At 37.1% G+C, this 18,360-nt stretch overlaps 1 protein-coding gene across 4 annotated transcripts in view; it reads left to right on the forward strand.

Annotated features, from left to right (window-relative positions):
* The window catches only part of LOC127429389 (cell adhesion molecule 1-like), a 459,647-nt gene extending 443,989 nt beyond the window's left edge, over positions 1 to 15,658 (forward strand). For all 4 annotated transcript variants that reach the window (XM_051678393.1, XM_051678391.1, XM_051678394.1 and 1 more), the window contains 2 exons: positions 11,243 to 11,371; positions 12,268 to 15,658. In XM_051678393.1, coding sequence (XP_051534353.1) covers positions 11,243 to 11,371; positions 12,268 to 12,386 — 248 coding nt within the window. In that variant the 3' untranslated portion in view covers positions 12,387 to 15,658. The remainder of the gene's footprint in view (positions 1 to 11,242; positions 11,372 to 12,267) is intronic.
* The last annotated feature ends 2,702 nt before the right edge of the window (positions 15,659 to 18,360 follow it).

Below are 18,360 nucleotides of genomic sequence, written 5' to 3' on the forward strand. Positions count from 1 at the left end.
CAGCATCGCTCTGTTAGTCCTCAAAGCAACAGGAATTTGGCAGAAGCCACACAAAATGAAGTTTCAGGGGCCTCGGCTAGATATGTCCCCTTACAAGACAACTTATGATATTTTAATTCATATCTTTACCCCTACTGTTTCGAGACTCATTGTGGAAGATATAGCCATTTACGTGCTAGCTCTGGTAAAGTCAGTGAGAGAGTGGGAGGCAGATCTCTGCTCTATGGATGACCCCAGACTGTTGAGCCAAGTTTATGGCTGCACTACGCCGAAGGCGATCGGATGTTGTCTGGCTCTGATGGTTTCCTGGTGACCAAGGGGGAAGAATTAGCACAGATCCCTAAGCTCGAGGGAAATGAGGGAGGATGCATCAGAGGAATACACCCATCTCACCAGTGGCTTTATACGGTTCCCTGGAAGGGACATTTTATCCTGGATTAGCTCTGACAAACTTCACTTCCCCTGCTTCTCACAGAATGTAACAACGCAAGTCCCTTGTGTTGAATGTGTTGTTCCCAGATTTGCATAATGCTGGATTGTTGTAAATGCGAGTTAGTCCACAAAAGCAGTAGAAGCAGGCTGAGGATTTATTGATGTTTGAAGGGCAGACGAGAAGAAGCAAAGGCAAAAACATGGCCTGATTGTACTGAAAAGTGTCTGAACTCGCAAATGATCAAACATGTTAGAAAACATATATTAACTGCAGGATTGTACGATTGCTGGATCATCATCTACGAGTAAGCCTCAAACACACCTGACAAGCTAAAAATGTATGAAATCAAAGCACCTTGTAAAGGTTGCCCTCATTCCATGTCCTGCCTCCAAATGCCCATTCTGGCCCAGTTCTGTCCGCCTCTGTGTACTGTACCTATAAATCTGGGGAGGCTGCCGTATGTCAATGGTGATGGAGCTTAAGGCAGGGAATAAAAAAGAGGAGTGGCCACAGTAGAGGAGATGATAAACAGACAGTAGGGAAAATAAAGGGTAACCTGGATGTTAATGTTCCCAGGTTTTCCTAAATTAAAGTTGGCCCTATTCATTTGTGGGATATGGAAGATAAGTATACCACGGTTTCCTAACTACATTCCTTTTGTTGATCTAGTTTCACCTGCCACTCTAGTGGTTGTCATCATGAAGTTCCTTTTAAAACAATTAGATTGTTAATACTGTATGTTGAAGTGGGAACCATTTAGAATGGCCCTAGAGATTTTAGCTTTGGAAATTGAATTGAATATAACCAGTGTTTATTGTCTTCAATAGGCCACGCTTGAGTGTAATCGCTAATCATAATGATTTGTCTGAAGGAACCCAAGACACCCTTTATCTCAAACTGCTCCAAAAAAGGCAATGTAGTAGGAAACAAAATGGTTACTAGAGAGAGATTAAATCTTACTGTTCCTGACTTTGACTTAATTTTTTCTCAGACAATATGACATCGCTTTCATTCTCAGAGGATTTTTTTTTCTCTTTCAAATGTTGCTCTGTTAATGCTACTGGGCTACGACTTTGCCCTGCACAATTCTTCACAAAATTAACCTAGACTTTAATGCTTACCTTCATAGGTAAGCTTAATTTCATAGAGGAAAAACCACTGCATATTTTATTTAACTCTAAGTGACCATAACAAATTAAAACATTATACATAATCCTCCAATCGGGGTGACAGCAACACAGGGGGTCAATGAGATTTTTAATTACATTTCCACTACAGCACAAAATTGCTGCTGGGCTGAAGGAACAAGTAAATATAGTCAGGGTTTGTAAAAACACATCTGTGATCCATCCGACCATAGGCTCAAGTGCAGAGTTATTTCATTCCAATCTGCTTCACACTTTCACCATGGCAATCCCTTTTGCTTAATTACAAGATTAGAGGATCCAATTAGAAGATCTGCTGTCTTTGACATCAACACATCCTTTAAAATGAGACACTTTCTTTGCCCAGAGGGTACACTCCTTGTCAAATCGATTGCGCTTGATTGAGTGCGATGTGTTCTGTTTGCCCATGAACACAGTGACCCTGCCATTTTTTTCAAAGGAGATTTCAGTTTCTCAATACGGAGAGAAAACACATTAACGCAAGCAGTCTCAGGAAGTCAGTCAACAGCCACCTTGCACACCCTACTGTCATTTTATTCCTTTTTTTTTCTGAAACCCACCATTCCATCTAGCACATCTTTTACTTTACCTATCACTTAATCTAATAGCAGTACTTGAAAGTAAAAGTAAAATGCAGTGAAGTGCAGCATTGTCTCTTGCCGTGTAGAGAAACGGAACATTTCCATCTATCATTGAAATGGTATACCAAGAGAGAGGAATTAAGAAAATTGCCACAGTCATGCCTTAGTTTTCAAAGTCAAAACAGATATACCCGATACAGAAAAACTGCCTTTTTATGATGCTTCCATCTGATTTGAGGCAATATTTTGGGTGTTCATTTTTGCCTGTCAGTACATCGTAAGTGATTAGAAGCTTATTGAACATTCTAATGCCTCGCTTCTCATATTACCATGAATGGATTGATGTTGAAGTTTCATGAGTAAGTAAACGCTTGATGAATTTAATACGATTTCTGAATTGAGGGATTTGTTGAACTTTATTTAAATATGAAGGACAACAAACAGAGCAACAATTAGCCTTTATATGATCTACCAGCTAGACCATTGCAAATCAGCAGTAACACTTTATTTTGATGGTCCCAAGTAGATATTTAACTGACTGATCAACTGGCTTGCTATAGCTAGTAAACAGTGTTTCAACAAACATTCAGTAGACTTTCAGTAGCCTGTATATAGATCTCTATTAATGACCTACTTACATTATTGTTGAGAACATCAGTTCATTAAAAGGTCATTGTAAGACAGCTTCACAACTGGCAGGAAGGAAAACACAGGGAAGCAAGTTTTTCCTGGCTCAGGTAGGACTTTTAACAGGCCACTTCAGTGCTTTACAATTTCACAAACTTATCAGCTTCACAGGCACATAGGCATTTAACACATCAGCTTCATAAACATAACAGGTTAAACAGCTTCAGGAGCACCACGGCTTCTTTGTGCCAGACTCTCTGCTGGTGGTGTGGCTGCTTATATGCCGCTCTCCCCATGCTCACTGGAATTAGAGACAGGTGTTACACATAATCTAGCTCAGGTGCAAGCACTCTTACTGTTTTCTCTCTCTCCGGACGGACGCTCGACCATGCCCCTGCTGCCACATTCATTAATAAAGATCTATATACAGGCTACTGAAAGTCTACTGAATGTTTGTTGAAACACTGTTTAATAGCTATAGCAAGTCGGTCGATAAGTCACTTATAGTCAGTTAAATACATCTACTTGGGACCATCAAAATAAAGTGTTACCAAATCAACTTGTTATAGTTGCAGATATACGTATCATTGGAAATGTTTGATTATTAAAGGTATAGTTCACCCAAAAATGAAAATTCAGTCATCATTTACTCACCTTCATTTTGTTTCCGTGTGTCTTTCTTTCTTCCGGGGAACACAAACTGAGATGTTTAGGGAGAATAGCAACCACCATTCCCACAAGTCACCATTCACTTTCAGACACAGACTAACATACTGCCTAACTCCTTTTGAGTTAACTATCCCTTTAAGCCCCCTTAGCTTGATGACATCTGTATATTTACTGGTCAAATATTGAGGCTGAATTTAATTTTTAGTGGTGAAACATTTGCTGTGATACCTGTTGGATAATTTGGTATAGTAGTTTTAGAGAAAGGCTCAATGCATGCTAAGACTCTGCCTCGTAGCTGAAACTGCATCTGTGAAATGGCTCTGTGTGGAGCTGTATAATTAGAGCCTAATCATGTGATATTAACTATGAAAATCACAGGCCTTTCTCAAAAACGTATTCATTATGAAAGACTCAAAATTATTATTATTTTTTTCATACCCTCATATACCCTAACCTTGGTGTCACCAGATGATTAATAGGCTACTAGATTATTTAATAGATTATTTAATGCATTATTAAACAAATTAATTAATTTAAAGAATATTTTGCATTAATTAAGAAATAAGGAAAAAAGGGAGAAACGTTCACATGTGGATACCCATTGAAGTGTATGAAGAGATACTGTGAAGACACAAAGGAAGCTCATTTTAAGTCATTCTTTAAAAAAATCCTCCACTCTCTGAAATGTCAACACTGATGGAGAAAAAAGGAGTGAAATCAGTAAATGGTGGTACAGTATCTGGTTGTACCATGAGACTTGTCCACACCATTGTTTTGACTGAGAATCTGAAAACGTCTTTCACAGTGGGGGGGTTTGATGACCTGCTAAAATCAATCCAGCTATCACACTTCATTGTCTTGGGAGATTTCTCCAAACCAGTAAGCATGACCTCTGTAGGAAGAGATATGTTGCTGCACTTCTGCCCTTAGAGTCCTCACCTGAAAGCCTTCGGAGACATGTCCTCTCGTCCTGCTGACCAGATTGCTTTTGCAGTGGTATTTCGCTCATAACTCAAGGTCTTGGCATCATGCAGAGCTTTGTTTGCTCTCATTCTCTCTCTTCCACCTTTCGTCTTCATTTAGACTTTGAACACCAGAATGAAATGTAAGCTTTGGGTTTTGGCTTTCCTTTGAGGTGTGAAGTAGGGCTGAGACGTGATGGAAGTACAGTATGTTGGTATGTCTGTAATATAAGTATTCTTTGATTTATGTTTTCCGCTCAATGGCTTTGCTTTGAAACTCTCCATTTGAAGCAATACCACGTTTTTAATTTTTAAATTATGTGTAAAAAAAAAAAAGGATATTGAACTTTATAAGGATCTTTGGACCGAAAAGGCTAAAGTGATTGATATTCTTTTAAAGGAATAGTTTAACCAAAAATAACTAACCTTTATATCCTTCCAAACCCAAAACCCGATCCGTCTTTTCAATGCAATGGCAGTTAATAGTCACTCACTTTAAAGCTGTAAAAAGTACTCAAAAGTATTATAAAAGTAGTCCATGCTATTTCTGCATCATATTCCAAGTCTTCTGAAGACATACGGTAGGTTTTTGTAAGAAACAACCCGAAATTGTGAATTCAGTGAAAATCTTCATGTCAGTTGCGTTTTCATGAGGTCCATGAGAGAAGCTCATTCACAGTGGCATGTGTTCCTGCAAAAACTTAAGCTGTTTGTAGTACTTAACAAGTTCTTGCGTGAACACGCAAGGCACTGTGAACAAGCTTCTCTCATAGCACTCATGAAGACTCATGAAGACTCAACGGACATCAAGGGAGTCGCATGGACTACTTTAATTATACTTTTGGTCCTTTTTTAAGCTTTAAAGTGAGGCACAACCATTGTTTTGAAAAGATAGACCGAGATATTCATAAAAACATTTACATAAAAAAGTCATACAGGTTTGAAATTCTATAAGGAGGAGTAAATTATGACTGAATTTCTTTTTGGGTGAACTATTCCTTTAAATCTGCAAGCCAAAGCTGTAAACTATACTGAGGCAAGAAACTGGGAATCTAATGAAGAGTTACATAATGGTCTGTGTGTTTGAGTGGGATAACTTCATTTTAGCGTAACTGGATTAGAGTGCGTCAAAGCAAAGTACTATAGGTTTTCTGTATGCGCTGGCAAAGAGTTATCATTTCTGGTAGAGAAAACTGTTCAGTGGAACACCAGAGCTAATATGATCTTTCATCAAGTCCTCTCACTGTAGTTTGGTAGACTGTGTCCACTCCAGCTGGGTGATTTGCACTATTTCAGGCAAGAAATATGTTTAGTGCATCTTCTAGACTGATGCAGCTATTTTCCTTTCTCTCTCTCTCTCTCTCTCTCTCTCTCTCTCTCTCTCTCTCTCTCTGTCTCTCTCTCTTTCTTTCCATTTCTCGTCTCATATTCCTCAACACCACCTCCAGCAGTCTGATGTGTGAACCCTGAGAGCTCACAGCAATCCTCCTTCACCACAGGAGAGATATTTCAGAAACTGGAGACTGTGGACTCTTAGATGAGTGTCAGATCCTACCAATGATTCATTGTGCTAGCTAGAGGTGCAATGCAATGCAATGGGGCACTCCAAATTGAAGTTTTCCTCTGACGTCAACCTTAGATGAGCTTCCCACAAAGGACATACCTTAGCAATATAGATAGAAGCGACTGAACATGACCTCAGCGCAGACACAGTTAATTTGGATTAGATCAAAGTGGCTTTTATCAGTGCCCGATGGCATTCTTGCTCGCCAATTTCTGGAGAATGTTCATATACTTTCCCTCCAACTTCACATACGTAGAGTTAAACAGTATTCTCTGTCTTCCTTCACTAATTTACTCGCTACAACTGGGTAATTGGGTATTCCAGTCTCTTATTCTGCACTTATAAATGTTAAACAGGAATACTGTTTATGGTAATCATTCTTCCATAAGCACCATGCAGTACGTGAAAATTATGTGACTCACTCTAGTCAAATTGAGATGAGAGCAAATTTCTGGGGTTTCATTAAGATGGCAATTTCTTGGAATTATTGGATATTCCGGAGGCAAAATGGCTGGTGAGATTAGAGGTGGTTGCTGGAGAATTACTCATTTCTAAACCATCTGTTTCTCAAATTACACATTACCCAAACTGTTGGTTCACAGTGGACTATTATTGAATTACGGTTCAGTCATTGTGTTAAGGGTGGCTCCGCACGCCAGCGCACCTCCAAATATGGCAGAATCGTGAGCTTCAATATTCTTTCTCCATACAGCCCTTTCATCTATCTTCAGGCTGTGAGAGAGAAAGTGGTGAAGGGTGGATAGGAGAAAGAGGACATTAAAATCACTTTAAGCTGGATGGGAAAAGACAGTCCTGTCCCTGTCCTCACTCTATTTTTATTTTATGTTAATTCCTATAAATTCCATTCAGTCAGAGAGAATTACCCAAGCCAGCAACAAGCCCATGAGCCAGTGGACAGGACCAGCAAAGTATCTTAGAGCAAAGTGTATTTGGAAAAAAGAGAGATCCTTGACATTCCTATAGTTTGTTTATCCCCATCTGAAGTCCAGTTCACATTAACATCTTAATAGGAATGTGTGTTAAACCATGTCTCTAACCCCCTCCCTTCCTTTTGACAAGCCTGAATTAGGTGTCAAGCAGACTTTAATTGAATCTGCCTTCCCTCAGAAAAAAAAAAAAAAAAAAAGGGAAATCTGAACTCAAAATAGCTTATTAGGTTTATCAAGTAATGTTTTGTTGGGTATGGTGGTTTGCACCACAGCATCATTTCCACATCCCATCCTCACCCTCCTCACACAAGAGTTGTTTATGAGGTGAGATTGGGTGGGATGTTGTACAAGCACACCGCTCTGTTTTCTTGCTTTTCGTTATCCTCTAATAAGTTGTGGCCTGCCGTTTTTGTTTTTTTAACTCCCCCAGGAAATCCCCTCAGCTCTCGGGCTCAGGCCACAGATGAGAGCAGGAGATTGCTGTGGATAAACAGGGAAGGCTGATCAACTCCTCGTGACTGGATTACCAAGTGTTGGATTGCTCAGTCGCGACATCCTCCCTTTGCCTACCTTTCCTTTCTCATTGCTGTTTTTATCAAGTGAGGTGTTTGGAGTGGGGATGAGCACATGGACTGATAAAATAGTTCACAGACTCTAAGATGGAACAGATACTTCAGAACTCCATATAATGGCTCCCTGTCTTTTTAAAAAACATATTTCCCACCACGTTTCCGAGTTATAAATAGAGTATAAACAGGAGGCGATGCAATAATGAGAGACAGATCGCCGACGACTGACCCGTTCACAATAAAAGCAAGGCGAATTATTTGCAATAGCACAACCATGCCTTTACAATAGGTGGTGCTGATCGACAGTCAATTTTACTCTTGTACAGTAAGTGGCGCACTGCACCTTTCTGCTGGTCTGCCCTCCACCTGTCATGGATGAGAAGAACTTATTGGCAAGTTAATGGAAGCACAGTATAGAGACAACTGAGTTCTCTAGTGAGCCTATCAAAAAATTAAACAGATAACACATTTACTGTTAAAATAAATCATGTCAATTGAAACAGTACTGATAACATGTGAATGCCATGTACATCTACTTTGTTTGCATTTTTTCAAAACCCTACATTATAAAATAAACGTGATGACATAACACTCCTAGAGTCTGTAGAATAACAAAGCAATAAAAAACAAATCCCAACCGACAAAACCCAACTTATGTCTGACCCATTGTAAGATACTTTAAAACTGTTAAAGACAGCACAGCTTTTAATGACAGCACAGCAATAATGATTACATAATTTTGTGGAGAAACCACGATGTTGTTTGGATAAAGGACACTTCGATACAAAGACATACAGTATAAAGCTGATTAAATAGTTTTAATATATTTGGTGAAGAAAAACTATGTAAGATCCATAAAGATGTTTTTAAAAATTATATAAAGGCAAAGATGGTGCAATATATATTTTTATGGTGAAGAGAACTCATGTGAAATTAAATGCAAAGGCAAAAATGCAGCAATATGAAATACATTATGAAGACAATTCATGTATCATTAAGTTTTTAAAAGGCGATGAAAGGCAGAGATGCAGAAATATAATTTACATTTTAAGAAAACTTATTTGAGAAAAGATGTTTTTGTTTGGCATATGATGCAAAGAAAATACACATACGTCCTCGCAGTCGGTTCAGGATTTCTCCCTTGAGTTACTTCAGCATTTAATATTGGTGGTCAAGACAGCTTTCTGTGCTTTAGCGCCACTAGTTGCACTGATTTTGGTAACTGCAGCAGCTTCTAACACGTGATCCAAAGCTCATATTTTATTAGTCAGGGCGACCAGGCAAGGAAAAAAAAAATCAACACACTTCATAAAAACATTTCAAAAAAGGAAAAATGTTGCTTTGTCGGCACAGGAATGGCTCCATAGGAATCCATTGTTTCTATTTAAAATCTTTATCACAGCAAAAATTTGCGTTTGGTGTGAAAAGGCCTTTACGTTGTTGTTTCTTTGCTGTTGATTCTCTGTCCACATACTGTAGATAGATGACTTCGGATGTGCTGAGAAAATATACGCTGTTTATATGATAAACTACTTAATTGATGAGAGAAGTTTTTCTAAATTATAAATACCAGAGAGAAATGTAACAAATGACAAAGGATATGGTATTGCAAATAGAAAAGTATAAGCGAAAAGTAAAGCAAAAAAAAAAACCCTGTTGAAAAACGTAATCAACTTGGCAACCTCTGGAAGTGTGCACCTGTGTCTACTACTGGTAAGCCAAGTCGCAGCATCAAACGGTGTTGCTAATAACTGATCGTATTCACATTTGGCCACTAAAGGTCTACAACCCTAAACTTTTAATTGGCTCCTACACTCAAATGCTCTCCTCCTCTTAAATGCACAGAAGAGTGTTTCACAAGTCTCAGGTGTAACTAATCAGCCTTGGTGACTTCAAGATATTTCATGGCTTTCAGTTTTAGACTCTTGCCTTTAAAGATGATGTTGGAAGTCTGTAGAGTGATGTCTCCTCTATCTATTTTCTCCCACTACCTCTCTTCAAACTCTTTAATTTCCGAGCCGAGTGTGAGATATTGATGAAAAATTTTGCTCCTCCTTTGCGCTGTGAAGAACCAATCAAGTCCACAAACCAGCATTAACTTTGGGTTGTCATGGATCCCTACACTTGATCAATAAACTTCACATATCATTATGCCACGCAGCCTCAGAGGCCTGCCTTGCTCTCTGGCTCAAATGGAATAAATCTTTGTTAAAAATTGTACTTTTAGTCTTGGGGCAAAGTGTATTTCTTCAGCTCTAGCTGGTAGATAGCTCAGAGTTTGTGCCAGTTTCGTTTGAGTTATAGTCAGGACTGTAGTTGACAGAGGAATCTAAACAACAAACCCCATCTCTTCAAAACTCCACTGCCACCTTCTTAAATGTTTAACCATTTTCAGCCCTTTTTTTTTTCTGTTTGAACCAGTTCCATTTGTTGATTCATGTCAACAGTTTGAGGTCTTTTTCAGGAGGATTTCAAATATACTTCTTTCTATGGAAGGCTGTATCCAAAATATCTTGTACAAAACACACACAAAATATTTATACCAACGTATATGTCATTTGAAAATACTTGTTACATAAATGTTATAGTTGTTCTGTGTTATATGTACCTCTTGTACGAATTAACCTAACAAAACTACCTGATGTCTTTGTTCAGTGCTGTGTTCAGTTTTGTTCATTCTTCTAACATGAGTGATCTCCTTCTGTGGACCACATTTGTTTTCCGGGGAATCTTTGATTTTATGTTAATTAATATTTCCAGCAATTTTTGTTTTTTATAGCTAATCAAAAGATTATTACTAGGGCTGAGTATTTACATTAACATTTGGCAGACACTTTTATCCGAAGTATTGATACAGATTTCCTGATTTGACAGTGCCGGTTCACAAGCTTTCATTTCGGTTGGAATTTTGATGCAGTTTGATTAGATTCTGATCAATGTAGGGATATTCAGTTATAATGTCCTTTTTGCTTACATATGAAAGAAATTCTCTCTCAGCTAATGCTGTAAATTGAACAAGGAACCTTCTAACTTGGTACACTACAAAAATATGAATAAAGAAAATTAACAGCAGGCCCAAAATATGCAGTTCAATTGCTATTTATTTGACAAATATAATAATTAACACAACCACAACTGAAGTAAACTTTAATGTAAAAGATTGATCTTGGGATTTTAAGAATCAATATCGTTCAAATAAAGATTGAGATTTATATTTTTACCCAGCCCTAATTAATTAACTAATATGTTTTGGCCATTATGGAATCACAGAATGTAAATTTGTGGTCATGCTTGACTGAAGTGGCTGCACTTTCTATGAAACCTATATAGTAACTTATTGAGGTATGCATTCTCAAGTTATTCCTTATATTAATACATTTTATAATCAATATGTTATAGAACTATATAATATACTTAAATAGTATAATACTACAATATGTATTAATGGTTATACCTATAAAGAGTATAATGCATTTAAAACATATGATTAACATTAAAATTCATGTTTTCTTGTGCATTATCGTGTTATAATGTATTATACTCTGGTATGATAATGTATCATAACTGTTTTTGAACTTGTTGCAAATGCTAAACAGTTTACAATGTGTATTAAAAGCTATTATAAATAGTCTTCATAGAAAGTGTTATCTAACATTTTATTTTTAATTCCCATTGTTGGACCTTTGAAAATAATACATATTCTCTGGCCTCTTTCTACAAGACTCACGAGCAGGAACAGAAGCACAGAGATCGGTGGACCATGCAGTTATTGGAGGAGTGGTGGCCGTTGTGGTCTTTGCCATGTTGTGTCTTCTCATTGTTTTGGGGCGATACTTCGCAAGACACAAAGGTAATTTCTTTTCTCTTTTTTTTTTTAATTAATTAATTTATTTATTTATTTATTTTTTTTAAGGTTTGGCACATTTCTAAGGTCAATAGACGTATTATTTTGGATAAGATTCTTTCTAGATGAAGAAATCATTTGAGAGCAGTGGCCAACAATTAAAGCTCTGTGGGTGCTTAGAATTGGCCCGTGGATATGACCACATTAAGACTGCTATCCCTCTGAGGGCACTGCGCTGTTGTGTTCTGTAATATAAAGTAGCCGCAGCATCTCTGCTTTTTATCAGGTCTACTGCCTTCATTATCATGTCGCAGATGGAGAGAATGGGAATAATCCCTCTTGGAAATTAAGTTTGAAGTGGATTGCTTATTCCCACTACCTTGCAACACTTTCCAAGGTTAACTCCAAAGTGCAAAGTCAAACTGAAACCAACACCTCCTCAAATCTGGAGAGGAATTTATGGAAATGTTTTTAATTATTAGCAAGAAAATAACAGGTTTATTCTTCTGAGCATGTGTCATACCCAGTTTCATTTCGTATCTTGTTTTTTGTTGGTTCCTTTGCTTTGTTTCTTCTATCTAATAGAGCTCAATCTTGAGAGTCAGGTTTCATTTGCCGAAATATGTGCTGCAATCAAAGTGTCTCCCATGTTCCATCATGGAGTTTTAGTTTGGGCTGTATTACCTGTTGAAAGACAGTACAGCACAACCGACTGCAGTGTGGTGAAATGAATGCCGTACTTGTGGGCATTCTGCTTGCGCGTCCCTGGAATCGACCCTCACTCTAAATTAGAGAAGCCGCTCAAGATGGTCTTTAATCTCTTTTAAAACCCAGCAATCAGAGGGTCTGATGTGGTGGAGATATTGCTTTTATCAACAATCCTTTCTTTGAAACTCACACAGGCACCTACTTCACACACGAAGCCAAGGGAGCGGACGACGCTGCGGACGCCGACACAGCCATCATCAATGCCGAGGGGGGGCACAACAACTCGGACGAGAAGAAAGAGTACTACATCTGAGTCCAGATGCCTCTGTTGCTGATTTTTTTCATCATTTGGCGGGTGGAAGGGAGGGTGGGACATGGGGCATTTGAGATGAGGAAGTGTTTTTTGTTTATCTATTTGTTTGATTTTTCCTGGGGATTGAATGATGTAGAATGCTACCCGGGCAGCTGAGAAGATGTAGGTATTTGTGTTACACAGGTCAGGGGTGGGTTGTTTGGAGGGTGGGCGTGCTACCAGATGTTGCCAGAAATTAGCGTAGAAAGCGTCACCACAAAGCACTTCCCCAACTTCTGGTACTTTTCTTCATTTTTCAACCATTTGCAGAAAATTCTGTGCCTTGTTCTGAATTTCTTTTCCTAGTCATGCTTTAAACCTTCTCTATCATGCCACACCACCTAAGCCCCCCTCCCTAAACACGTACACACACATTCCTGTCTTTAATTATCAACCTCCTGTTGGCTTTTCTATGTAGGTACATGAGGGCAAGCGTATATGGCACCTCCCGACACTGTGGACATTTCTTTCCTCTCCATCAAAATGTCATATCCTCTGTACTATGAGCAGGCCTAATCACATGACAGCATTTTAATTTTCTCGAACCTAAAGATAGCTCCAGGACACACAGCATCTTATGCCTTTAGCATCGCATGGAAAGTTCCTCCCTTCCTTCCTACCCGTCCCCCAACAGTCTGATGAGACCGGTAAAGAATTGATCCTGAACACTGCACCTGTTTTCATTCTGACAGGCTGCATCTGCACTGCTGCAGAATGCTTTTATCCTCTGTTTACTTCATTAGTTTTTTTCTAAATTATATGTGCCAGTACATTTAAAGCATCACTGATGTTCAGAATAAGCATAGGTGCAGACAAATGATTCAGTTGACTTGCAACGATGCACTTACATAGTCTTATTGTCCCGTTCTGCCCAGCTGAAAGCCCTAGCAGGTATTTATTGTTTTGGTATAATGATGTCTTTGATAGGCATTTTCATCCAGACATTTTTCTCAAATCACTGAAAAAAAAAAGGTGTAAATGCTGTGGCTTATGTTTGTTAGTTTATCTTTGTCTTTATCTGTCATTTTCCCAGGCTGGTGAAAGTGTTCCTTGAGCACACATAAATGACTACCTAAAATTGTGTCAAAGCAAGCTGTTTTAAATTTTAAAGTCTGGTTTCAACAGGCTCTAGGGTGTAAAGATGGAAAAGGATTTGATTATAATAACGTTACTACCTTAAAATGCATTTTAACAGCCAAAAAACATCTCCATATGTGTATCTCAATTGTAGGCAAGTCAGTGAGGATGTGACATTGATGTTAAGCAGTCCAACAAGTGTGTAATGGCATATGATTGCCTGTCAAGTTAATTGCCTGTTTCTTCTTCCTCGGAGGAAACTGTGGCAATTGCAGCTAGCTTATCCTAGTGGTATTAGTGTTTGAATATAAACTGCCCAATATCAAAGACTCCATGGTGCAAAATACAAACAAACCACTACACAGAAATAACTTTGACTTGAAGTGTAAACAGTCTGCGTTTTATTGTTTATAATTGCTGTGAGTTGCTCCTCCGGGTTCCTGTTTATAATCGTTTTGGGCTTGAAATGAGGTTAGTTTAAATTTGAGAGAGTGTCCCTGAAGCAGACACTCCTCTATTACCAATAAATAAAAAGAATTGCAAAAGCTTTTAATAACATTCCAAATATTTTAGGAAAATTACTGTCTATGATGTAATTAGCTATGTGGATTTGCCCTGCATTTACAGTCATCGTCAACACATGATGCTAACCAAAAAGCTCTAGCGACACGCTCAAGTATCCATGCTGTCTTCGCTCCTGTGAACACATTAGACATTTCACTGAAGCCTAGCTACAAATGTAGACTAGGAACTGCACCCATTAAGGTTACATTATGTAAGTGTGGCTAAAATGTCTTAACTAATTTTCCTAAAGAGAATTATTTCATTTAATTTTCTCATTACTCTCTCTCTCTCTGTGTAGTGTAAATGAATTTAGATGCCATAGATTAGGCACCAACCTCTGTGTAAATAGAACTATGAGGTTAAGGGGGGAAAACACTGTTGTTTGCATTATTTTCTTATTTAAAACAGGGAACATCCACTGAGACATTTTAGAGTATGTGCATTATCCATATGAAACACTTTCAATGCATTTTTTTTTTAATAATTTTTTTTACGTAGAATACCAATCAGAGGGAATGTCTTGCAGCTTGATGGTAACTGTTGCAGTTGAGATATACAGTTGTGTGGCTTGTGCTTAACTAGTGAGCATCATTTAGCTTTGGTCTGGCAGCTTCTGAACAAGAATTCAGATATCTCTTCTCTTTTGCATATGTGAGAGACATGACATCAGTATACTAATTTGTGGTATTTAGACTGGACTGATATACATTTTGTTGAACTTGTTATGTTAGACCTGTTTTAAACGTGATCGTGGTTTTAAATAGTAACCACCCGAATAGCATTTTGAGGACTTTAAGACAGATTTGGTGAGAACACACGGTTACGCTAGTGATTTTGAAGCATCTATTTTGTTGTCTGTCTCTTGTACAGCAAGTTGAAAAAGGTTTAATTGAAAGTGTCCAAATATAACTGCTTGTTTTCGAGATGTGAATTAGGTTTAATTTGTTTTTTTCGTTTTCTTTCTGTTGTTTTGTTTTGAATGCCCCTTGTTTAAAAGTGCAACAGTGTTACTGATGTAATTTCATTTGTTTTATTTGAACTTGACACAGTTTCGTTTCAGCCCTGTCTCAGGTTCATATACAATTGAAGGTCTGTTTGCATCTCAGGTAGAATGCAAAGTTACGGCCCCCGATTAAGGAAGCAAATCGAGTTGGATCTCAAAACAAACATTGAATTTTGCATTTGGACTCCATACATGTATTATGCATTTTATTTTTGTTTATTTGGTGCACTGTACAACATGTGTACATAATGTAAACACTATATTGAGTATTACGGTACCTTTTAATGCCTACTTCACATACTGTAGAAAGAACAGGAAAGTGCAAACACAGTTAACAAGTTGACATGTTTCTCATTTTGATTCCAGATGGGTTGGAATTCTTGAAAGTTCTGAAGGTTTATCACTCACTGTATTTAGGTTGGTTATTTTGTCTTTCTGCTGTACTTGGGCAATGTTACTGTGTATTAATGAAGAAAAATGATATCCACATTCCCATACACATTTTGTATTCATTCATATTAGACATTTTTACAAAATAAAAATTAAAATGGAGAGTTCTTGTCTTAATAAAAAGAAAAGATATTAATGTTCAAAGTAATTAATGGTTTTGGTTGTATTTCTTCCAGTATTGCCTGTGATGTTGTATGGCAAGAAAAAATAGATTTTTTCTTTAAGTCAGACTTCTAAAAGCATGATTGAGAAGAGAGCTACAGTATTTTGCTGTCATCAATGATCTACACAGCGCAGGGAGTTGAATCCATTTCAAAGCGGACAGAACCTCATCAAGAAAATGAGGTAAGTTTATCTTACAGGATGCTTGTGACATTAATATAAACTTCTGTATAGATTTTTCTCACAAACCTTCATAGAATGTATTACATCAAATATTCCCTTTTTCTTTTACACTAAAATATTGTTTTTCCTTTCCTGAACAGTTTAGATGTTGCTCTATTGAAATGTTTATGTCCTTGGAATGTTCTTTAGGCCAGTGAAAATAATGCCTCATTCATAATAAAGGCATATGTCATATCATATAGGATTTTTTTTTTTTTTTTTGTGCCTGATTTTCTACATTTATTCATTTGGCAGACACTTTTATCCAAAGTGACATACAGTGTTTTCCCTGAGAATCAAGGGAATTGTTTCTCATTGCTTGTGCATGCTCTACCAATAGAACTATAGGAACGAAGAACACTCATACTTGACTGTACAGTGTCAGTTATACATAATACGTTACTACCAATAATTACTTATGTAATAACAATAACAATGTGTAATTACAAGCAGCACCACAAAATAGTTACAGAAAAAGTACATAAAGTTAAACTCAGTACTTATGTAAATACACAGTAACATGTACAAAAAAATAAAGTAAATTAAAGTGTTCATGCTCCCACAGATATCAATAGTTTTATCTATCTAGCCAGCCTGATCTCATTTTTTTTATGTAGCTATTTGTACATAACATGTAAAACTACATTTTTATGTTTGGATAGATGCTGGAATGTATAATATGGATGTATTGACAGCATGTAAACTAACATTTTTATGTATTTACAGCTTTAGAAGCATGTAATTTTTATGAATTCATTATATTCTAAATATGCAGTATATGTATAGCCACATTTTTACTATTTTATACATTTTTTTAGATCCCTTAACCCTACCCAACCATTTTTCAATAATACACATATATTAAAAAAAAAAGAAAAACATAACAGGCAGATAAATGTATAGTGACAATAACTTTTGTTAAAATCAGTACTGGATAAGTCCAAAATAAGTAATCGACTACAAATTACTAATTACATAAAAAAAATTAATTAGATTACTTTACAGTTTACTTTACCTAAAAGTAATCACATTACTAATTATCTAACTTTTAAGTTACTTTTTAAATAATTTTTCCTAGAAATGTTTTGGTTTTCCGCTTAATTTCAAAATGTCTATATTTCCTCATTCATTGTCGCACGCCCTTCAGCTGTCACAGAAACAGTAACAGATGAACATATTAATTCGTATTTCAAATGTATTATACATATTACTTTAGCACAAGTAATGTATTTAAAAGTAATTACCTTAATTAAATTAATAAATTACCCACCGGTTGAACTGCGATGCACCTCACTGATCTCTGCCTGCATCACCTTGGTCTAATGATGGACTACACTCTTGAAATGGAATACATAGACTATCAATTAATTGCCAACAAAAGCCTTCATCAGCCAACTAACAAAGGACAATTGCATCAATATGAACTTCTGCAGTTAATCCAGGATGGACTTCAAAAGACATTAGTCATTAATCTTACAGTTCATAAAAAAATCTTTGTTCTAAACACTGACCCTTAACACTTACTTAGTTTAATCATTTTAAACCATGACTTGCACTATACATAAGTAATATTGGCATTATATTCATGATGTTATCCAGAGGGGAACTGGCTCCCACAGTGAGTCTGGTTTCTCCCAAGGTTATTTTTCTACATTAACCAACATCTTATGGAGTTTTGTGTTCACTGCCACAGTCGCCTTCGGCTTGCTCACTGGGGTTATAAATACAATTATTATTTAATTACTTATTTTTAAACAATTCACAATTGTATTTTATCAAACTACACAACGATGACTCTGAGACATTATAGATATTACAGTTTAATTTTCTGTTAATGCATGATTTTTTGTAAAGATGCTTTGAAACGATGTTGAGAAAGGTGCTATACAAATAAAAATGACTTAATTGAAAGTCTGTAACTGTGATCTGATTACAAGAATTTAAAATGTTTTACTTTTTTGACTACAAAGTAATTAGATTACAGTAACTAATAATTTTTTAATCAGATACACCCAACACTGGTTACAATATACGTAAGAATACATCATGGGATAAAGTCTATCTGTCTCTCTGACTGTCTATCTATCTATCTATCTACCTATCTTTTCTCACATTTTCCCACCTCCTTGTTATCAGTGGCATTCACCAGCAATGTCTCACTGCTGCACAGTGCTTTTATTCAGCTGAACTTCGACCGAGGCAACCTACAGACAGAACATCTCTCAAAGGTATAGCACACGTCCCACTGCTTCTTTCTCAAGCTTCCTCATGTCCTCATCCTGACTGACCTTGAGTTTGAGCTTCTTTTTGCCCTACCTCTATATGATGCCTGGTTTTTGATTGCCTGAGCAGGAGCACAGCACCAGGATTGTCACACTGCCAAAGCTCAAAGTCACCCTCTGCTCAGATAGGGTGGATCTCAAGGTACAGGCAGAGAGGAGCACAGATGTCACGTGG

This window comes from Myxocyprinus asiaticus, chromosome 38 (assembly GCF_019703515.2).
Source record: "Myxocyprinus asiaticus isolate MX2 ecotype Aquarium Trade chromosome 38, UBuf_Myxa_2, whole genome shotgun sequence".
NCBI classification, from domain to species: Eukaryota; Metazoa; Chordata; class Actinopteri; order Cypriniformes; family Catostomidae; genus Myxocyprinus; species Myxocyprinus asiaticus.